General features: G+C 41.4%; 1 protein-coding gene across 1 annotated transcript in view; it reads right to left on the bottom strand.

The window, feature by feature from the left end:
* LOC124723134 (PAT complex subunit Asterix) overlaps nucleotides 1–12,609 on the bottom strand; it is a 79,441-nt gene extending 66,832 nt beyond the window's left edge. The window contains exon 1 of the mRNA XM_047248322.1: nucleotides 12,411–12,609. Coding sequence (XP_047104278.1) covers nucleotides 12,411–12,454 — 44 coding nt within the window. The 5' untranslated portion in view covers nucleotides 12,455–12,609. The remainder of the gene's footprint in view (nucleotides 1–12,410) is intronic.
* Nucleotides 12,610–24,673: the final 12,064 nt, after the last annotated feature.

The raw sequence follows: 24,673 nt of genomic DNA, 5'->3' as shown, positions 1-24,673 counted from the left end.
AACTAGATGAGCACGGAGAGGGAGTATGCTGCAGGAGATGGATAACACACGGGAAGTGGTCGCTCGAATACGTATCAGAAAGTGCATACCACTCAAACCGGCGTGCAAGTTGGGGAGTACATATAGAGAGGTCTAAATGGGAATAGGTGTGAGATGTGTCCGAAAGAAAAGTAGGGGCACCAGTATTGAGGCAGACAAGATCGAGCTGGTTGAAGAGGTCTGCTAACAAGGAGCCCCTCGGGCAGGATGCTGGAGAGCCCCAAAGGGGATGGTGGGCATTGAAGTCTCCAGTTAACAAAAATGGTGCAGGTAGCTGAGCAATAAGTTGCATCACGGCTGCCCTGGTAACGGCAGATGACGATGGAGTGTAAACGGTACAAAAGGAAAACGTAAAAGTGGGGAGAGTAATGCGGATGGCAACTGCCTGCAGGCCGGTGTGCAATGTGATGGGATCGTAGTAAATATCATCCCGGACCAGCAACATAACCCCTCCATGAGCTGGGATACCTACCACAGGGGGTAGGTCAAAACGCACAGAGGTGTAGTGTGCCAAGGCAATTTGATCGCATGGGCGTAGCTTCGTTTCCTGGAGGGCTACGACAAGCGGACGGTGCAAGCGGAGCAGCAACTTCAAGTCCTCTCGGTTGGAGCGAATGCTGCGAATATTCCAGTGAATAAGTGCCATCGTAAGAAAAGAAAGATGAGAGAAGTGGTCACCTCGAAGGCCGCTTAGGGCCTGGCTTCGAGCGAGCACTGCCGCCGCTATCAGTAGGCGGACAGTCATCGTCCATTGGGTCTATAGGGTCATCGGCCATCTCGGGAGGATGGCCGGGAGGGGGAGCTTCCTCCGCCAGTGAACGGCCAGATGTACGGCGACCAGCGGTGCGGCCAGGCGAAACGGATGACGGCCTGGGGCGGCAGCCGCCGGGTGGTGCAAGAGAAGAAATGCGCCGTGGCGGGGAAGGAGAACTGTGCTTCCTATGCGCCTTTTTGGAAGGACGTGTAGTGGAAGTACCGGTCGAAGGCTGTGAGGTCGAGGTACGGAGGAAGTCTGCACGGGATGGTTCCTTCTTGAAGGCCCGTGCATCTGACTTCGGTGTCTTCGTCTTAGCAGAAGCTGAAGAAGGTGCTCGTGTCTGCGGGGTGATGGGAGGAAGAGGAGACGTCGACCGCGCGATCTTAGCACTGGCCGAACGGACGACCGTGGTGCTGAAGGTCAGATCGCATGTCTGGGTTGCTACCTCCCGGGTAGTCCGAGGAGAGGCGAGGACAGTACTGTATTTCCCCGCTGGGAGCAGCGTGGGCTTCCTACTAGCCAATAGCTTGCGAGCAGCCGAGGTGGACACTTTCTCTTTGACCCGAATTTCCTGGATACAGCGTTCTTCCTTATAGACAGGACAGTCGCGGGAGGATGCGGCATGGTCACCCTGACAGTTCACACAACGAGGAGACGGAGGTGGACAGTCACCCTCATGGGCATCCCTGCCACAGGTGACACATTTAGCCGCATTGGAACAAGACTGTCGAGTGTGATTGAAACGCTGACACTGGTAGCAGCGCGTAGGTGTCGGGATATAGGGGCGAACAGAAATAACCTCGTAGCCCGCCTTGATGCGCGATGGCAGCTTAACACTATCGAAGGTCAAGAAAATTGTCCGGGTCGGTACAAGGTCATTGTTGACCTTTTTCATGACCCTATGGACAGCCGTCACGCCCTGCTCAGCGAGGAATGATTGAAGCTCCTCGTCAGTCAATCCGTTGAGGGAGCCAGTATAGACCACACCACGAGACGAATTCAAAGTTCGGTGGGCCTCCACCCGGACAGGGAACGTGTACAGGAGGGTGGCCCGAAGCAGTTTTTGTGCCTGAAAGGCATTCTCAGTTTCTAGTAATAAGGTGCCGTTACGCAACCTGGTACAGGATTTGACAGATCCGGCTATGGCATCTACACCCTTCTGAATAACGAAAGGGTTGACAGAGGAAAAATCCTTTCCGTCCTCAGTTCGAGAAACTACGAGGAACTGTGGGGCAGGCGGTAGTACTTTTGTCACTGTTGGCTGGTCACGTTTCCGTTTTTGGGTCGAAGTCGAAAGAGATGGAGTAGAATCCATTGCGGAGGAATCCCCCATGATTGCCAGCGTCTCCGATGGCGCGCTCCTTCCTTGTGGGGACCCTCTCAGAGGGCACTCCCGCCTTAGGTGAATGTTTACACCTCAGGTCACACCTCCCGAGAAACAGACGGAGGGACCAATCGGCATGGTCAGAAGGTATCAGCTCAGGCAATCACCCCTCCCCGGGCCTGGCCTGTACCAGGGGGTACGCGCGTGCCTTACATGTCTACCCAGGGCGGGGACTTACGCGTTACCCCGTCACCGGCTACGCGTGCGAACGCGTGGGTCGGCCTTCAGGCCCGCACAGGGAGGAAGGAAGAAGAGGAAAAAGAAGAGAGAGAGGGAGAAAGAGGACAGACTGTCTCAAACGCCGAGGCGGAGACCAGAGAAGGCAAGGAGAAGAAGGCAATGAGAAAGCAAGGGGAAGAAGGCAATAAGAAGGCAAGGAGAAGAAGGCAATGAGAAGGCAAGGAGAAAAAGGCAATGAGAAGGCAAGGAGAAAAAGGCAATGAGAAGGCAAGGAGAAAAAGGCAATGAGAAGGCAAGGAGAAAAAGGCAATGAGAAGGCAAGGAGAAGGCAAGGGAAAGAGTAAGGAAGACAGTGAGGTGGAGAAGAGCAAAGAAAGGAACCAACAAAAGGAAGGAAGAAACGAGAAGTGAAAAAACCAAAAGGACCACGATGATAGGTCGTGGAACCGTCCGTCTCCGGACGCAGGCGCGAACTACCCCCGTGAGGGGGATGGACTCCTTTTAGTCGCCTCTTACGACAGGCAGGAATACCGCGGGCCTATTCTAATCCCCGGACCCGCAGGGGGGAGTCTTCTTAGGTGAGAACCTAAAACCAGTTGTCTGGGCCCTGGTTTCCAGCCTCCTAATGGTCAGCTGTAGCTGCCTCATCGTCTTCGTAAGATCACAGGAAGAGTAGAACATAGCAAAGTCACACACAAACAAAGAGCATTTGACAGGGCTCCTGACTGAGGAGGAAATGCCATTGATAGCGATGGCAAACAATGTGACACTGCCCTGGGGCGCACCATTCTCCTGAACAAAGCAATCGGACATGGCATTGCCAATGTGGTAACGAAAACTCTGTTCCTTGAGAAAGGATTGGATCAGAAGCGGCAGGCGTCCACGTACTTGCCATTCACGAAGCTGGCGAAGGATGTTGTACCTCAAAGTAGTGTGATATGCTTTTTTGAGGTCAAAAAACACAAAAACTAAATGGTTTCAGCGTAAGGAGGACTCCTGTATCACCGCCTCCAGTAGAATTAAGTTTTCAAGAGTGGAACGGTAGCACATGAAACCACACAGAGTGGCTCAGGTGACCTCAGAACTCGAGCAGCCAGACAAGGCGGTGGTTGACCAGGCATTCAAGAGTCTTACCCATACAACTAGTAAGGGCGACAATCCGATAACTGTTAGTTGCGTTACGGTCCTTGCCTGGTTTCCAGAATGGAATTAATATTGGCTCCTTCCAAGTCGTGGGGTACTCTCCATCAAACCAGATCTGATTGAAACAAGGGAGGAGCTGACCTTTTGCTTCAGGGCACAGATGACTAAGCATGGCATAATGGATCTCATCAGGTCCTGGAGCAGTGTCTCTGGCTGCAGATAAAGCAGATTCCAGTTCCCACATGGAGAATGGAAGGTTGTAGACTTCCTCATTATGCGAGAAGAAATTGAGCTTCCTCATCTCTGCAGTCTGACGGAATACATGAACAGCAGGAGCTTGTCTGGATAACTTAATAGTAAAGAAGTGTTCAGCTAAAACATGAGCCATGTCTTCTGGCGTGTCCAAGACCCCATCATTTGACAAGGCCATAAGGGGATGTCAACTACCCTTGCCTGAAATCCATCTTATTGATTTCCAAACATGTGCAGCGGAAGTGGACCGATTATTGGAAGTCATGAATTCCCTCCGGGAAGCCCTCTTCCATTCTTTGATCACTCGCCTAGTATGTGCTCTCACACCCCCTGGACACTGTTTTAAGTTCCGCAGAGCTGTGTGTCTGGCCCTGATTGCCAATCGACAGTTGTCATTCCACCAAGGAACAGGCCGTTGTCTGAAGTGGTTTATAGACCTGGGGATGGACTGAGGCAATCCTTTGGATCTCATGAGTGATTTGGGCCACTGCCTCCTGTGCACAATACTTTCACTCAAAAATAGCCTGTCGACTGTACTGTAACCAATTTGTCCTTTGTATCAGCCACCTGCATGGTCTCCTGCTGGCCACCAAGGCGGCAGTCGAATCCACACTGGGAAGTGGTCACTATAATGTAAATCTGGAGCCACTTCCCACTGAACTGAGTCTGCAATAGCTGGGGAACAAAAACAAAGATCAATAGCTGAGAAAGACCCTGTAGCTGTGGAAAAGTGAGTCATCTGACCCGCATTCAGAAGGCAGATATTCTCAGAACGGACAAGGGACGAGTTGCTCGATCATCCGACCCCTGGAGCAAGTAGTAGCCGAGCTCCACAGCACATTGTGGGCATTGAAGTCCCCACAAGAAGGAAAGGGCATGGGAGAGGTCTGCCAGTGCATCCGCATCCAAAGTGTCATGGGGGGGCAGGTACAAAGAAAGGGTGCGAGAACTTTCACAGCAACTGCTTGCAGTCATGGTAAGAGGGACAGGAGAGGATTGGACCTGTCATCGAGAAAAATAGCCACTCCACCTTTAGCCCTGTCTCCAGTAGTATCATCCTTCCTGTATATGTGGTAGACCCATAATGCAGGTGTGTGTGTGTGTGTGTGTGTGTGTGTGTGTGTGTGTGTGTGTGTGTGTGTTTTTTTTTTTTTTAAGATGTGTCTCTTGTAAGCAGATGCAGAAAGGTTTATCCTGGACCAGCAGCTGGAATTCTTCCAAATGTGAGCGATATCCATTCAAATTCCACTTCAACACAGAAGTCCCTATGGAAGACAACATTGGTTAGCGCTGGTGGCTCTTTTTTATCTCCCTCAGAGGCGGTGATTTACCCGGGAGGTCAGGGGAAACGTTAGCCCGTTCCGTGCTCTCTGGTTCCTCCAATTGGAAGTCCATATCCTCAAGAGCATAGTCATGAGGAAGTAAGAGAGCTCGTCAATCCAAAGGTTTACCTACCGCTTTCTTGGACTTAGAACTACTTTCCGAAGGGCATTTTTCTTTACTGACAGGAGGCAGCGTCTGCCTGGGTTGTGGGGATGGCTTAGTTGGCTTCTAAAGTTGGGCAGTGGTATGTGGCTTAGGTGGTAGCCTACTGCTGAGGGCTTCCGAACAACATCAGTTGCAAGTGGAGCATTTCCCCCACAGGTACATCGACAAGTGCAAGTGCTCGTACTGGAATCTGTGGTCTGAGTTTGTGTGGACGCATCACACTTAGCTATTGGTGTCTTAACGGTTGATGCAAAAGAAGTAGCAAAAACCGGTTGTCGCATGGCTTTGTAAGCCTTTTTTAGCTTCACCATAAGGTATGCGTCTCTTTACTTTCAACTCCTGAATTTTCTTTTCCTCATTGTAAACCCCACACTGGGTGATCCCCAGAGCAGTTTACACATTTCGGAGGAAGTGTACAGGAAGTCCCTGACTCTTGAGCAGAGCCTCCACAATTGCCACACGTAGTTTTCCTGTTACATCTCATAGTGGTATGGCCAAATCTTTGACATTTATAGTATCACTTGGGGTTAGGAACAAACAGGCAAACCTTAAGACGGATATAGCCTGCTAGGATATCTTCTGGTAATTCAGGAATACTAAATGTTAGAATAAATGTTGCCGATTTTTCCAATTTGCCATTGACTCTCCTCATATAATTCTGCACCTCTGTGATGCCCACATTCTTCCACCCTTCACATAACTCCGCGGGGTTCACTTCCATTATATCAGAGCAGGTAACCATGCCCTTACTATAGTTAAGGGTGTTATGCAATTCAGCCTCGACTGGGCCTTACATCCCAGAAGCTTAGATATTTGGTTGGAATTAGCAGTTTCAACTAAAAGCGTTCCATTATGAAGTCATTTGACACTTTTCAGAGACCCAGCAATACCTTCCAATGCCTTGTGAATATAGAAAGGGGATATCTTCCCAAAGCTGTCTCCATTTCACTTTATTACAATGAAAGTGTTGACATTCTAATGCGCTGTTACTATTACTCTGAGGCTTCTTTTCAGGAGGACTGACCAACCAAGCTCTCTTCGAGGAATGGGTGTAGGTGCTGCCTGACAGTACACCTGTCCCATCAGGAGTAGTAGTTTCATGAGACAGTTCCATAAGGATCCCATGAGACTCTAGGGAAACAACCATCGACCCAGGCACAGCCCTTCACACCTGAGCAAGCCTGATACAACTGGGGGAGGGGGGACAGGTGCCCCAGAGGTTTCCCCCTAAAGACTGTTTTACATCAACAGCCAGTCAACTCCTCAGCACATAGCACACCTTGAGGTTGAGGGTTTTTTTATAGAGGTGTGTACCATCCTCGTGGTCCAGGCGGTGAAGCCAAGACCCCCATTCTCCGAAACATACAACATTCCACCGCTGCGCCACATGGTGGTCATTGAAGTATGACCACAGCTTACGGTGACAGAACACTGGTTATCAGTTCCCAGCTCAGGAACCAAAGAGTCGTCAAGCCCGCCGTACTCATCAAATGAATGCTGAGCCCCTGAGGGGTGACCCAACAGAGGTCACCACAAACTCATTAATGGCAATGAGGGAAAGAGTGACACTCGACACACAATCCTGTGGGAAGCTGACTGAAGTGCCACCTCTAACCTTGTACAACTGGTGAGGTAAAAATGAATAAAAATCAGTAGGTGGTCTCTAAATACCCAGTCATGCATGGAGGGCAAGTAAAATGTGATGACACAAAGTAGTGTCATACCCTTTATGCAGTAAAAAAAAGAAAGACTGTGGCAGGTTGTTGGAGTTAACAAAAAGTCCATGGGATTGCTGTTTCCAACCTAAGCAGATGGTCGATTGTTGATTGTCCTTCCCAGAAACAACACTGATAGGGAGACAAAAAGCCCCGAGATTTGAGAACCTGCAGGCAACCATTCTTTCAAGCTACTTGTGAAGTACATTGGTGTGGCTAATGAGCAGATAATTACTGAGAGACACTAGCCTGTTGCCTGGCTTAAGTGTTGGCACAACTATACTAAATTCATCATAGGGGGGAGGGAGGAGGGGGGGGGGGGGGATCCAAAGACGGTTGAAGACTGTTGGCTTTGGGGAACATTCAGGTGTTGGATCATCTGATTGCGAACTGAAGCAGGGCCTGGGGCTGTGTCATGGGCCATGGCACATTTGTTGCCTTTGACATCTCAGAGCCAAACATATCTTCCAAGCTAAGCTACATTTGGGCTACACTACAGCACTACAGATCAGGTGCATCAAACTGAGATTCTGTATTCATTAACGACTATTTCAACATTAGAAGGAAAAAAGACATCTATATGGGACACGACTTGTTCTAAATGTCTTGTTCAAAAATTACATTGAGAAATTATAGAATCACCTGATGACGCAGGACAGACCTGAACTTTTCAATTCAATTAACATGCAGAAGTGACCATGGGGTTGTCATAGCTCCATTAAAAACAAACATTAAGAAAACTAGGAATAAATTTCAGCGTCGCAAATGTGCAGGAAACAGATTGCAGACTACCTGCACAATCAAAATCTAATATTCACCTCTGGAGCTGAACAAAGGAGTATAAATGGTTAAAAAAAGGCAAGGCCTATTGCACTGAAATGGTGAGTGGCAGAAGACCAAAATACTGCAAATCTTCCACACATGTCTCATTTGGGAAGATTGTACTGTGGTTCATCACACACAAGTCCTAATGATTACAAATAATGAGTACAAATAAACGGATCTTACGAGAGGCTTGTGTACAGATTATGTGAAAGAGTTTTTCCCTTCCCTTTTTTTTTTAAAAAAAAAAGGGCAAGCTTATAGTTGGTCACTGAAGAATCCTTGTCTCCAAAACTGGAAAAAACTGCAGACCATTACTGTTTTCATAAATGTTCAAACAATGGGTCAATTGAACCTAATGATACCAGATTTCTCCTTTGTCCCATAACATAATGATGATGTGACATGACACCATATGTGCTCAAAACATAAAGAGAACAGAACACTGAATACATTTCTTTTGCATCTGTCTTAGTTTTTGGGCAAACTTACATGGTGAACCCCCTTCTATTTCTGATAGTTTATGTACAATATATGTTCATAATGTGCATCAAAATACTAGTTTGAGGCTTTTTCATTCTCTAATAAAGGTATTCTGAACTTTCCAATTATAGTTTGTATAGCAAAATCTGTGTTATCTATACTGTGTTAAATACGGCACAAATGTAGACATCTGGTCTGCTTTGACCCATGACGTCACAAATATGGCGGAAAGGACCATAAACCACGATTCCAATATGGCGCATATAAAGTCGTTACGTACACATTATGGGGACGAAAATACATCGAAAAACAAACACACACTTTCCACAAAAAGCCTAATGACACTAACGGGACAACCGCGGGAAATGAGGTGTTCTTGGGCGGGGGCAAACTAAATATAAACAAACACTAGAGATCCTATTATCAAAATTCTTATTACACAGTCACATTCCCTTTGTCAACTAAATTATCACCTTCCAACATACTCTCAACCTTCGTCTATGATATAGATCACTCTGTTACCGTGGTCAGGAGAGCGGAGGGCATGTCTGAGTCCACTACCTCACCTTAATATTTTCGGGAGTCAAGAGGAATATTCTATACCAGTTGTTGGCATTGACTAGTAACAAAGTTAATGGCTGCTGTGACATCATCTTTTGGTTCACATTTTCTGTTTTATTGTTAGTTGGCAAAGCTACTGAATGTGGAATCAAATTATGTGGTGGTTGTGACAGACTTATCTGTAACTTAGCCCACATGAAAGGGGGGAAAATGAATGAATGAAAGAAAGAAAAAGACGTCATGTTGTTTGACACCTGCATCACTCAAAGTCAACAGCTGGTATTCCTCCTTTACCTGTTTTTGAAATGTTAGTTATGGAGCCCAACTGATCTGTAGCATAGCTTGAAATCTAGGTTAGGTTTGAAGGAGACAATTTGATTGAGAGTTAAACAAGTAAATGAATCTGAATGCAAAAGCTTAGCTGTGATGACATACTGAACTGTAGCATAGCCTGGTAACTAGATTAGGTTGAAAGATGACTGGTCAAAGTGGAATTGAACAGTTCAGTTAACCCCAAACCAAATGTGCTCATAACTATACTTTTAGAGCAGTAGAATTATGGATCACATTCTATGCTTGTTCATGAGAATCGGACTGCAGTAAATAGGGTAAAAGTTATGTATTAGACTCCCTTTGTATTTTTCAAGCTTCACTACCAGTGAATATGTTATCACAACCAGATTTTGTACCTTCACATTAGTTGGCTTCACCAACTCGCAACCAAACTGTCACCTTCAAACCTAACCTACACCTCAGGAAGCACTAAAAGTTCAATCTGTTGCCACAACCATGATTTCAGGAGGCAGTCCACAACTTTAACCACAGACAGCAGCACCAAGTTTAACAGTGTGTTCTTTGACGGGCAGAAAGGATTCAACACAGCTCTGGATTATCACCTAGTGAAACAAATAAGAGTTTATAGAAATTTGTCCTTTTTGGGAAATACGGAAGCGTCCGATCCCGCCCGTCTGCTTTGACCCATGACGTCACAAATATGGCGGAAACGACCATAAACCACGATTCCAATATGGCGCATATAAAGTCGTTACGTACACATTATGGGGACGAAAATACATCGAAAAACAAACACACACTTTCCACAAAAAGCCTAATGACACTAACGGGACAACCGCGGGAAATGAGGTGTTCTTGGGCGGGGGCAAACTAAATATAAACAAATTTAGACACCCACCCCAGTACAAAATCACATAAAACGACGAAAAAAGCCGACATCACAAAACTCCCCAAATACCACTAAACACATCATCTGGAATCGGACACTTCCCTTGGCCTATATAGTTCAAAAACATCTTCCAATACAACATACACAGCCACACATTGGGATCGAACACTTCCCTTGACTTGCGCACTCTTAATTTTATCCGTCATATCCATTCCTGAACAAAAACAACAACCGATTAATTTTACTAAAATTACCACACGACGCACAGCGAACAACACTAAATTAACCTTCACACAAAATCGTTAACTCACTGAAACGAATTCCACTACAAACACAGCCGACACTCGAACAATTCTGGATAATGAGCAAAAGCAAACTGGCCCATCACACCAGGCAAACGAAAACCTGAACATACCACCAGAGAGCACAAAAAAACCACAACACGACATCTACAAACACGCCACACTCACAAACCAAACTCCGCGCCGTCATGACGTCACACACGACAACACCCTTACGTCACAGGTTAAAGCCAACGCGTGGGAACGGACGCTTCTGTCGACCCCATTTTTTTGTGACAGTTGAGGATTTCCTCACAAATAGCTATCAGCATGTCAGTCTTCGTAGGGAGAAACAGAGATATGAAAGTAATTTCAGTGTATTGTATGACAGTGTACGAGCAGCATTAATGTTCACAACACACATCAGTGACGACAGGAATAACATCAAAAACTTCACGAGACCATCTGAAGATGGTGCTTTTGGAAATACGTGTTGCAACACCTGCAAATTTTATTAAAATTCATGAAGACCTGCAAAAGTCTAGCACTTTTTTCAAGGGCTGGCAGCTGACCAACACACACAAATGTACCACAGTGCACATACATAGCAGTCTTTCAGTCTTGTTTCATTTGGAAAGATTGTACTATGACTCCTCATTTGTCACTTCACAGACATTCAAATGAACGATACTAAAATAAGTTTTCCCACAGTACAAAATCAACTACAACAGAGTGAAAATAACTGGATCTTATGAGATACCTCCCCCCCCACCCCTTTTAGTAGCAATTCAAAGTAGGTCACTGGAGTATCAATGTGTCCAAACCAATTGAAAAATATTGCTGTCTTTATAAGTGTTCCAACTATGGGTGAGTTGAACTTAATGATACCCAAAGCCATTTTTGTCCCTTAACATGCAATTCATTCAGCAGAAAGGCACTTTACAAAATGCTTGTTTGACCAATTCTTCAGTAATGCTAATGTGTCTGGGACCATCTTTACAGAGGTTGAGTGCAGGAATTAGAGGTGAGAAAAACCAAATATGAACAGCATATCTCATCATGGGGTAGTTTAGCACAAGAGCATCATGTGTTGTACATCACTAAACATGTAATGTCAACATTGAGGTGGTATGTTCCCAGGAGAGTGTGTAAAGTGATGATGGGTGGAAACTGTGAAATTCAAATTTATATATAAGCTAATCAAGAGGCATGTACCCTCTGGCATGCACTTCACAGTGGTTTGAAGAGTACAGATTTAGATGTAGACATCTACTTGGTTCTGTATGTATGGATGGGGTGGGGGAATTTTCTCTACCAAGTGTTAGTATGAAGAGCAGTTTTGCTAGCTTCCTTTCTAAAGCACTGCTTTTACTCATATGAATGTGACAAACCATAAATTTGGTACAATAAGTGAAGGAATGGCCCAGTATGTTCAAATGAGTGATTATAAACACATTATCATGCTGCATATTTTTTACCCTTACTGTAATGTATGACTAATTTCTAGTTTTACATGGGAACTTATTTACAGGTGTGTGGAGGTCTGCATCAATAACGTGATGCAGTGATGAAGACAGCTCCATATTTGAGAGGTGGGCTCGTAAATCCACGAGTTAATTCTCACATAAGCTTTCAATTGTTCCCCTAGTTATTCTCACGTAGGTATAAGGCAGTACCATAAGCAAGCACTCAGTTGATTCGCTGTCCCATCTTTGGCCAACTGTACTTGTGCATTTAAAACCCAATTGGTGTTGATAAACAGCCTTCCTTCCATTACGTAAGTAATTAGGTACTGGTAAAGTTGTAGAACCTAAGTCATGTTTATGTGTTGTATCTATGGCGAAACTAGAACTACAGTAATAAGAAAACAGCATTTTACGGTTGTGCCTTTAGAACATATGTATAATGCTGTCATTTGAAACATAGTTTTAAAAAGACCGCTCAACAAATTATTACTAGCAAACTAAAAGAAAGAAACGCGTGAATCTCCGAAACGTGTGAATCTACAGCTTTCTGAAATGCCACAAAAACATCAACAACCCTTTAAAAACGTAACATCAATGTAAACGAACGTAACCATGTGATAGATCGCACTGTAGAAACAGACACTTTAGTAACTAACCTTACTTCTTTATCAGGTCTTCGGGGATCTAAGTGATTGTTCATTGCACTAGATATAGCATTAACTTCAATATACAACACAAAACTGCACTAAGCAATCGAATATGCTTTATTTCCGTATGCTTTTTATATCTCACACACAGACCATGACCTACATTACTGACGTCAACAGCAACCATTCCCAACACTCAGAGAAAAGAGGAAAAACACAGCGTCTTCTACCAGCAGTGGAATATGATAGCAATCGAATAATTACAGTCGAAAGGTCATACAAACATACCGCCTTCATCCTACAAAAAGTATATTAGAAGTTAACGTCCCGTCGATGGCAAGACCATTAGTGATGAAGTAAATCCGTGGGACGGATGGAGAAGGAATTCAGCCATGCTATAACGAAGGAACCAATACAGCATTAGCCTTATGCGTTCCACAGAAAGCCGACGTCTGAATCTGCATGGCCAGACGATAATCCGAACCGCCTTTTTCTCGAATAAGAGTCCAATCTCATACCACTGCGCAACCGCGCTCGGTGTATGCGTGTTGCACGGGATTTCCACGAACATATTGTACTTTAATTTGTTTTAAACTCGTGGTAAAACGAGGCTAGTTTGCCCCTATGGAGGTAACTTTGTTGCGACTCTGAAAGAAGATTCAGCCCTGCCTAGTACCTATTCTACTAAATATTTCGGATCAGTTTTCATTCTGCCCTACAATAGACAGATGGCGGAGACGTTGTGTGAACAAGTGAGCAGTATTCTTGCGAAAAACGAAAATAATGTCGGTAAAAATACAGTGTGTGAAAATTGTAGGTACGAAATTATGGAGCTAAATGGGCGTATTTCTAGCCTTCAGCAAACCATCAGTGTATTGAATAGTAAGATATATAACTTCGAAAAGAAATAACTGAGCCATTAGTCAAACAAAAATCCATTTCTCTTCAGCAAAAAAACTCTAACGAGTGGACGAAAATACCATATAAAAACAGAGATGTAAATACGAAAACATTGCAGGGGAGTGAAAACGCCCAACAGTTGGTGGTTCAAAACAAATTTCATGTTCTTTCCGTGAGTGAAGAGGCGGATTTAGGCCTAACATCGGTAAGGGAAAATGAAATTTTGAACAAACCTTATCAACAGAATGGTGATACAGGCTCTAAGTTCAGCATTAAGGCAAATAGCAACGGTGAGAAACTGAGCAGCATTAAGGCAAAAAGTGACGGTGAGAAATTGAGAATGCCATCTATTGCACGTAGTAATGGGGCGAATGAGAAAGACAGTACCAACAAAAACGTACAACAGTACAAACACGAAAGTAGTGTATTGTTTTTAACGGACACTAACGGCAAAAACATGACGAGACTTTCAAAAGAAATCAAAAGATACGACGCAACGGGTATTGTGAAGCCAGGAGCAAAAACGAAAAACATTATTCGTGTCGACTTACACGATAATATGTCGGGAAAAAAATGACTATGTCGTGTGTGTAGCGGGCGCAAATGATATTGCAAAAAACGAAGTGAATAACTGCATAATGGTACTAAAAACGCCCCTGGAACGCAATAAACTACGAAGTACAATAGTTACAAATTTACCACACAGATACGAAGTAAGGTATCAGTTGTGTGTCGACAAAGAAATTCGAAACACTAACATTAAAAGAAAACAAATGTGTTCTTTGTTTGTAAAATGTAGCGTACCAAATTGGACAGAATGGAAGCATACGCAACACGGAATGCATCTAAATTACGAAAGAAAAAATTTTAAGTGTAAAATGATAAATGAAATCATTGCGAACAGAGAGAGAGCGAACAGCAAAATTCCATGTACTGGTAGGGGACCACTCTCAGCAGCAGAAAAAGCATCATCATCAAAAGCAGCAGAATGATCAGTGGCATGACCAACAGCTGAAACATCAACATGTGCAGCAGAAACTGTTGCCGGGTCTACACGAAACAGTAAGCAAACCCAGCGTTTTTTGTGGTAAGTAACACAAGGGAAAAGGATCCCAAGTTGCGTGAAACAGCTATCTCGTGTGTTCAATATGAGTCTTCCACACCCCAAGCAATACTATCAACTAGTGTTCTGGGAAAAGCCACTCCTATCAAACATGATGTAAACGCAAGGATGAGCAAAAGTCAAGCCTTGTCTTTGTTCCACCAAAATATACGTAGTCTCAAGAATAAAATGGACCAGTTGCTAATAAATTTATAAGACAAGTGTGAAAGAGAGCTTGATATACTGTGATTCTCAGAACATGATGTTATTAGAGGAATCCACATACTGCAAATTGCAAACTTTAGTTTTGCTGCATATTACTACAGATCTATTATGAGAAAAGCTGGAGTTGCAATATTTGTAAAAAAAAACAATTTAGTGTATAAATCTGTATATCTGAGCAAATACTGTGATTAACAGCATTATGAGGCGTGAGTCATCGAGCTAACAGCAGACAGTGCAACAGTTATCGAACTGGCTATTTACAGGGCACCTGCTGGAAATCTGAATGTGTTCCTGAGATAAATAGAATCACTTCTGTCCCACCTGTGTAGGAAAAATAAATCAAGCATTGTTATGGGTGACTTCAAAGTCGACTTTTAAAAAGTAAATAGAAACAAAATGATATCGAACACCTGATCTACTGTTACAATTTAGTAGCATTGATGGGCACTCCAACTAGTGTGACAGCCAGTTCTAGCACTTTAATACATAATGCATTTGTAGATAAGGATATTTATAATAATCTAACTGTGAAAAATATTATAAATGGTCTCTCTGATCATGAAGGGCAATACCTCGCTCTAAACCAAATAAATGTATGAAGGAAAGAAAATTTCATTTGGAAAAAAATAGGATTATAAATGAACACACCATTGAAAGCTTTAGTCAGCCATTACTGCTAGTGGACTGGTCTCACGTGTATGCTGCAATTGATGTAAACTCAAAATTTAATATATTTATCAGTGAAGTTACAAGTCTTCTTGAAGAAACCTTTCCAACAATGGGAAATGAGAGAAAACCTCTTAAAATCTGGAAACAAGCCTTGGACTACTAAACACATCAAAATTTCTTGTAAAACAAGAGGAGTACTATATGCAGTAGCCAAGAGATCAAATGATCCAGTAGGAGTATGCACTATAAACTCTACAATAAAGTTCTGAATAAGACCATACAAGCAGCAAAGAACATGTTCTTGAAGGCAGAAATTGATTACTTGAGCAATTAAGTAAAAACTATTTGGAATTTTGTAAAGAAGGAAACAAGCAAAAATGCAGTTTGTAGTGAAAATATCCAGATAAAAACTGAGGGTCATCTTGTTAGCAATCCAAAAATAGTTGCAGACACATTAAACAAACATTTTTAATAGTATCAGAAAAATAGATTCACAAGGCTCCATGAACCCAGCCACCAATCTTTTGAAAGCCAAAGTACCTAGCTCATTACAACAAATGAAGGTAACAGCAGTCACTCTTCAAGAAATTGAAAAACTTATTAAAGCCCTGAAAAGTAAAAACTCTATTGGAACTGACAATATTTCTAACAAATTATTAAAATACTGCTGCAGCCATGTAAGTAAAGTCCTTTACCACATTTTTGATGCATCACTTAAGCAAGGAATAGTTCCTGATAGGCTTAAGTACGCAGTTATAAAACCACTGTATATGAAGGGAGATAAGACAGATGCTGCTAACTATTGACCAATATCATAACTGACAAGTTTTTCAAAGCTTTTAGAGAAACTAATGCGTGCAAGGATAGTTAAGCATCTCAGGAATCAAAATATCTTCAGCGAAAGTCAGTTTGGATTTTAGAAAGATTTGTCATCAAAAGATGCAATATTTGCATTTGATGGCAAAGTTTTGGAATTTATCAACAAAAAACTGAAGGTGGTTGGTATTTCTGCGACCTAACAAAGCGTTTGGCTGTGTCAGTCACCAGATTCTTTTACAAACAGCTGCACATCTCACTATAAGTGGTTCATCAGGGAAACGGCTTGACTCGTACCTGTTAAACAGGAAACAGAAAGTTGTGGGTGGATAGTCAAAATGGAGTCCCATTATCTTCAGGATGGGTATCATCACATGTGGAGGCAACAAGGATCAGTTCTGGGGCCCCTACTTTTTATTATCTTTATGAATGATCTGCCTCTCTGTACAGAATACTGTAGATTAACTATTTTTACTGATGACACTACGTTACTTACTGATAATTCAGTAGATAAACTTGAGGAAACAGCAAATAAGGTTTTTAGTGAAGCAGTGAACTGGTTTAACAATAATGGACTTTCTTTAAATTACACTAAAACAAATTACGTTCAGTTCCACACAACATCAAAGATGAAGAAATGGTAGTAAAAATAGGTGAGTATGTGGTAACCAGGGTGGGTACCTCAAAATACCTAGGCTTGCATATTGACAGCAAACTGAACTGGTCAAACCACATCCTCGATCCATGCAAAAGATTGAGTTCAGGAACTTATGCATTACGCATTGTTTCTTCTTGTAGAAGTATGGAAACCATTAAGTCAGCCTATTATGGTTATTCAAACACCATATAGAATTATATTTTGGGGAAATCAGTCACTGCCTAAGAAAGTACTGTGTGCACAAAAAAGGGCCATAAGGATCATGTGTGGAGTCCATCTTAGAGCCACACGCAGAAATCTTTTTAAGAAACTCGGAATCCTTACATCCACTGCACAATACATATTCTCTTTGATGTGATTCATAAGGAAAGAAAAATCAATTTCTAAACTGAATATTGAGCATAATAGTCGTGAGATAAGAAGAAAACATGATATCCACTATGAACAGGTCAATCTAAGTCTGGTACAGAAAGGAGTCCATTTCACTGGCTGTGAGATTTTTAACGCCCTTCCTTTAAGAATTAAGTGTTTGGTAGAAGATGAGCTCTTGTTTAAAGAAAACTTTAAGCAGTTCCTATTACAAGGATCATTTCATATGAGAGAAGAGTTCCTGAACTATAGTGTCTCGCTTTTCTTGCATTGTTAACTGCAAATATATTCCCAAATCTACATTTGTAATCCTGGCTATTCTTTATTACAAACACATATTTTGCAATATTTATTTTCTGTAACACTTATTATTTTGTAATATTTATTTATCTCTCAAAACTGATTTTTTGTAATAGAACCTAAGTTACTGTTTACTGTAATTTGAAATCATTTTGTTTTGTTTTTATGCGCTACCATATATTTCTGATATGTTGCATATCCTGTGATATTGTCACAACATAGGTCACCAGAACAAGAAATAAATAAATAAAAATAATGGTTTCTAGTAGCTCATATGTCTGAATTATTTTACCACTTGCTAGCTGGGATATTTTCTGCCAGCCAAATCTCTACCACTACCAAAAGACTACCTAAACAATATGAAAATAGCATTCATTTATGGGTAGAAATTAGCTATTGCCTCACTCATATCCATAAACTAGCAAACAACACGTCATTCACCCCATTATGGAGGAATGCAGTCACTGTTGTCAAATAACTGATCCCAAACTATGTTGGGATGTAACCAGCTTTGATACAAAATAATCGTTCTTTTCATTGAACACAACATTTTTTCCCATATAATGTTCCCACAACCTTCTTGAAAAATATGTTTTTAATAATGTAGTAATTATTACCGTGGCTATTTAACAGTGAACAGGGGGCATTAAATTTATATCTTTGGAGTGATCACTACAATTGCAGCATTTCACAAAAGCTGATTAAAATACACTGTAAGACAAAAAGACACGCACCACGAAAGGATTATCCAAATGGAACTGAAATCAGTAGATGTAATGTACAACTACAGACAAACAAGTAATTACAATCTCGGAAAAACTGGATAACACGTTCAAAAGAGAATGCTTCTCAAACTGAGCAAGTTAATAACTTGTAGGTCCACCTCTGGCCCTTATGCAAGTCTTCAGCCTGGAATTTCATTGACTGGAGTAGAATTGTCTTCAGTGACAAATCCTGCTTCGAATTGAGATCCTATGAGCCGCAAAGACGTGTCTGGAGACGCCCCAGATACAAGCCTGACTGTCGCCCATCATATTCCACGACAGCCTTGAGTGATAGTCTGGGGTGGCATTTCTTTTCACTGCAAGACCCCTTTAACTGTTGTCTGCAGCACCCTTACAGTACATTGCTATGTCGACGGTATTCTACGCACCGTTTTTTTGCCCTTATGGCAAACCATCAGTAAGATAATGCCTGCCTGCACATGACAAGAGTTTCTTGTCTACGTGCTTGCCAAAATCTACCTCGGCCAGCAAAGTTGCTGGTTCTCTCCCCAATAGGGAATGTCTGGAGCTTTGTGAGTAGGGCCCTCCATCCATCTCGGGATTTGGACGATCTAAGGTGCCAACTGGACATAATTTGGCACAATATACCTCAGGAGGACCTCCAACAATTCTATCCGCCAATAGCAAGATGAATAACTGCTTGCATAAGGGACAGAGATGGCCCAACGCGTTATTGACCTGCTCAGTTAGTGGAGCTGTTTCTCTTGAATAGATCATCCAGTTTTTCTGAAACTGTTATCGTTTGTTTATCTGTGCATGTACATCTTATCTACCGATTTTCGTCACATTCGGATAATTCCTTTGCAGTACATGGCTTTTTTCTTTTTTCTTAGAATCTATGAAGAAAAACAAAAGCATCTTATTTCTAGGTAGCAGCAATAGGAGAACAATGCCAGAGCTGTTACACAACACTCTGGGTGACCCAGCAACTAAAATGTCTGATTGAAAAGCAGTGCTTCCCATTGTTATCTGTGACTTTAGGTATCACATGAAAGGTGTGTATAAACCATGGACGTTTAAGCACAGTTTATGAAAAACAGCTGTGAAACTCCCATAGAACAGAAAAATCTTGTCTATGGAAATCTCCACGGTTTTCTTGAAACTGCTACTGCAGCGCTGCCATACAGCAAAACAATTGTATATTGCAAGTACCAAGTGTAGAAGCACATTCAAAACACAAACGAAGTTAATTGTGGCAATAAATTGTAGGAGCAATAAAAAATATCTCCAAGATTGTAAAAAAACTTGCTTGGTTTTGAATGTATTAAAATAGGTCTGAAATTCGCAAAGAAATTGGTGAAACTAAGTACACTTGGTGCAAAGCATCAGAATTCATAAAATACATGCCAAGCATGCAGTTACATTTGTAATAATTTTCTTTTGAACTTAAACACATCAGGTCACAATTTATTTCTTGTCTCAATCGATGTTCGATTATGTGATTATGACTGTGCTAGTGTGAACTGTATATATTACTTTCCACTGAGATTTCATTATTACATGTTGACATTAACAGAAGATGGGATAATACTTTAATTACATTTTCTTTATTGTGTCAAAACGTCACCCCTACGTTTAGTGACTGAGAAATATGGAAGTAAAGCAAGTTTTCATTTATACTATTCCATACTTCTGTTACTAAGCACAAGTCTCTTAGAGCGCTAGAATCACTTCACCTCTCAAAACTTCTGGCAGCTGAAGCATTGCTAGTGCTCCAAGTGGCTGGCGTGTAACAACTTGGCTCTAAAGGTTGAATTTTTTTGGCCAATAGCAGGGATGCCCAACCTGCAGCCTGCGGGCACTAATTTTTGGCCCACAGAGCTCTTTCATATGATAAAAAATTTAACTTTTATTTGATATAAAACCCCCAAAAGAGCGTTCCATCAAGTGCCTTTCGTGTATCTAACTACAATAGAAATAACTCAGTTCATTGATTCGACTACCATTAGATTTTTGTCTGTATTCCTGTTTGAAAGAAAAGTCCCTCCAATATATTTATTCTGAAAAGCCCGCACGCCATCTTGAAGAAAATGTAGCTCGCCTTGGTGATATGCAACCAATCATCAGTAGTATGGATTGCACAACAGGATATGTTTGTTGCACTGAGCGAGTGTCACAAGTGGCAGACATTGCCAACATGTTCCTTATTTGATTTTACTGCAAACTAACAACACCCTCAGGCATAAAGTATGGTCCTTCACGTGTGTATGTGGTGCACATTCGATCGCCATATATCTATAAACACTTTAGGTAAGTAAAGCCAGATTTTATCATTTTCAATTAGTCTGTGATGCTTGCCTTTCATTTCAGTAGGCTTACATTTATTTGATGTATTCAGTTATGGCGAGTAGGTACACCACTCGATATTAACAACTGTTTCTGCCTCAGTACCTTCTTTAAATTTTAGTAGTACAAAATGAATAAATACTAAATTGTAATAATGTGTTTTTACCATTGACGTTTATCGATTCTGCATTACAAAGGTAGGAAAGAGACCTTCCCAGTGCAACTTCATTCACCTTTCTTTCTTTCTTATTTGCAGCAACTTATAATGTTATCGACTTGAAATGTAGAATAGTTTTTAGAAACAATCATAACAAAAGAAGTCGTAATGTGCGTCCAAGTTTTAAAGTAAGGCTCCTAGGTTAAGTGAAGCATTTGTAATATTTTATATTTATGATACTTGATGCTCAGAACTAAAATATTAATTTTCTAAAGCAGTTGAATACCACTCTCAAACATTCTCAAGAGAACAGACTACAAAGTTTCCCAAGTGAGCCGGCTGGTGTGGCCGTGCGGTTCTAGGCGCTTCAGTCTGGAACCGCATGACTGCTCCGGTCGCAGGTTCGAATCCTGCCTTGGGCATGGATGTGTGTGATGTTCTTTGGTTAGTTTGGTTTAAGTAGTTCTAAGTTCTAGGGGACTGATGACCACAGATATTAAGTCTCATAGTGCTCAGAGCCATTTTTCCCAAATGAGTATAATACTCAAATGAAATACTGGTAACTTGATGAGCACTGTGGTACGATGCTAGTCTTTCATGTGGAGGGCCTGGATTGGATTCCACTTTTCAGCATAGTTTATGTACATCATTAAACATTTTTGCAAGGCCAACAATCATTCCCCACCCATGTGGAAGTTAGACATCCTACCACACAGACACACAGCCCATCAAAACATTCAACTTGCTTTACAGTGTTAAACAACTTCGGGGAACTTCAAAGTAGATTTTGTAGGGAATTTTTGAAAGTTGCATCGAACTACTTTAGATACCGTAACTGATATTTGATTCGAAGCTTACCATACATAGTAACATACATATAGTACCATACATATAAAAAATTACGAAACTCTGATTACCATGTGGTACCTTTGTCAGTTTCTGACTTATGGTAAAAATAAATCTGTTTCAGTCCAAGACGTAAATTATGCATAGCGTCAACTAGTAAACCAACGGAATCTAAGAAGAGGAATGTTACAGGGGAGTTGCGATCTTTTCAAGACTAGTGGACTGTAAACTATATTTTTCGTGGAATATAAAACAAAACTATGACATGGGAGACTAAATATGCAGTTATATTTTATATGTACAAAGGAAAATTTCGACAAGACCAGGTAAACGATTTAAACAGGAAACATTCTGCTCATCAGCAGATATTTACAAGGACAACTTCGGAGTCAACATGCTATGTGAAAGCGAGATATGCACTACCTCTGATACTGGCAAAAAAATCAAAGCCATATTAAGGAATGCTTAGAGACAGTCGTTGAAATTGCGTGACCAGGATAGAAAAAGGATTTTTCAAAAATATACCTGTCTCGTCAGACTAGTACTAGATTTGTGGACGACATTGGAAGACAAATTGAAGATAATTTAAGAATCGTGCGTCTGAGTTTATGTTTTATTCTCTATCTTTGGATAAATGCACATATATAGCGGATACCCCCCAAGTAACGCTTTATGTCAGAGGTGTTGATGACCACTTTAACAAAACAGAAGAATTAGTGGCATTGTATCCAGTTAAGGATACCGCGAAGTCACGAGATATATTGAAAACAGTTATATCGACATTAAGACACTTTTCGTTAAAAGTTGACAATCTGTTGGGGCTGGAGACGGATGGTGCTCCAGCAATGGCTGGGAAACAAGAAGATTTAGTTCACTTGGTTGAAAATGAGGCCTGCAATGTTGGCAATACGTCGATGCAAAACTTTCATTGCATAATCCATCAAGAGAATTTACGTGCTAAGTCCCCCAGAATGGAGCATGATGTGAAGATAACTGTCAAAACAGTGAACTTTTTTAGTTCAAAAGAATTGAAACACCGCCTGCTCCAAGAATTTCAGAAGTCTTTGGATTCCGAGCATTATAAAATCTCGTATTACACAGAAGTTAGATGGCTAACCCGTGCGAAAATGTTGAAAAGAGTGTTTGATTTGAAGCAAGAAATACAATTATTCTTTGAAAGCAAATCAAAGATATTCCCACAATTCGAAGATAAAGAAGGTCTTTCCGACTTTGGGTTCTTGGTCGATATAATTAGCCATGTAAATTATGTTAATAATCGACTGCAAGGAAAAGAACAGCTATTTAATGTCATGCTGATCTTATCTCCGCATTTCAAACGAAACTTGGGTCTTGGAGCCAACAGTTATGAGCAAAAATTTTCAATCATTTCCCTACACTGTCAAAGCAAACGGACGTCACACAGGCGGCAGCGATTAAATATGCTTCTTTGATATCTGACTTGAAATATGAATACGAAAACCGATTTAAAGGTCTAAATAAACATTGCTTGTTTTTTCTGTATTTGCTATGCCATTCTCCGTAGGCATGAGTTCACTGCCAGGACATTTAGAAATGGAATGCTGCGAAATGCAAGGTGATGCACAGTTAAAAGAGAAATTTAATCAGGTTGGTTTGGAATAGTTCTATAAAGCATATTTAAACAAGAAGAAACATCCAGCGTTTTACAATATGATTTAAAAACTATTTCATTATTTGGAAACACGTGAGTGAACAGCTTTTTAGTCGGATGAATTACACCAAATAAAAATGAGAACACGAATTCCTGATGTTCATCTGGAAAAGTTCAGTTGACATCAACATTGACTCACTTACGTTGGTCAAAGAAAGCCACACATCCCACTAACATTGCATTTCATTAAATTGGATAAGAAATATTCCTTCCTCAGATTTGTTATATTTCATCTAAAAAAAGAAATAATATTTCTTGCTTGATTAGGTTTGCAAAACAAAAATTGCTAATGCAGCCCACGGGGATATTTCATCTCAATAATTTGGCCAGCCTGCCAGAAAGGTTGGCCACCCTTGCACTAAATGTAGAAAATATACTTGCGTCTCGCGACACGCTGTTGTCGATGCTGATTGGCAGGGACTTAGATTCATGACGTCATACACATTAACGAACCAGAAGCGTAGCTAAAATTTGAGTGAATGCAACATCTCTGCTACACTCACTCTCATAATCACACTCAATTAGAGCGAATATCTTTGCATGTTGTGGACTGTGAGTTATTTCGTCGAAATGGCTGGTTCTGTTGCGTGTTAAGTGTGTGTGATAGAGAGTATTCAGCGGGAAAGCGTTTGAACGCTCAGTTGACAAATGTGCATAAAATACAGCCAGATGGATAGAATATGATAAATTGCTCAAAAAGTGGCTGCAGCTTTAAATTTATTTTTTTGGCTAAGTTGCGACTACATTTGGAACAGGAGCACATGGTTGAGATGGTAAAAGAAATTAGTGAATTCCAATAGAAGGATGGTAAGTTAAGTGTACACTGCCTATTTAAATTAATATCGTCCATTGTTAATTGTTACATACTTGCCTGACCTGTGGCCAGTAGCACTTTTTTTATCAATAGAATATGTGCTTATTTGAAAGCCTAAAAAAGACGCATTTCGCATAAACTGTATCCTTACTGTATGCTACATTCAGTATAGGTTAAATTGTTGCACCTAAGCCCTGTACACACAAATTTAAATGATTAAAATCACACCAGTAACAGTACGGTGTCAGTAATTCGTGAGGATATCTAACAGTGCAATGTATGTTTTACTCCTTCTGTTTACATTGTACTTGTTGAATCTGAATATAATTGTTTTTCATCGATGGTGAAGTGGAAGTCTGAGGAGGAGAGAAAAACAAAAAGTAGTTTTGTGTTTCGTTATGGCACTAAGCATTTAAAGGATGGCACTGCAAAAACCACCTTTGTATGCCACAGAACTGGCACATTTTCATCCAAGTCAGATAGAAAAAGGTTGTGTAAGTGCCAGGGTACTAGCAAGATGGGGGACCATTGTGTTGCTGCCATAAGAGCTTCACGAATAAGAAAGTGGAATTTGCACTGTCATTTACCACAGAACAGAACATTGCTTTCCTGCATCTCAGTATTTCTGATAGAGAAGCCATCACTGGTGAGTATT

This window comes from Schistocerca piceifrons, chromosome X, assembly GCF_021461385.2.
Source record: "Schistocerca piceifrons isolate TAMUIC-IGC-003096 chromosome X, iqSchPice1.1, whole genome shotgun sequence".
In the NCBI taxonomy this organism is placed as follows: Eukaryota; Metazoa; Arthropoda; class Insecta; order Orthoptera; family Acrididae; genus Schistocerca; species Schistocerca piceifrons.
The sequence above is the reverse complement of the archived record's forward strand: the minus strand, read 5'-3'. Positions and strand labels throughout refer to the sequence as shown.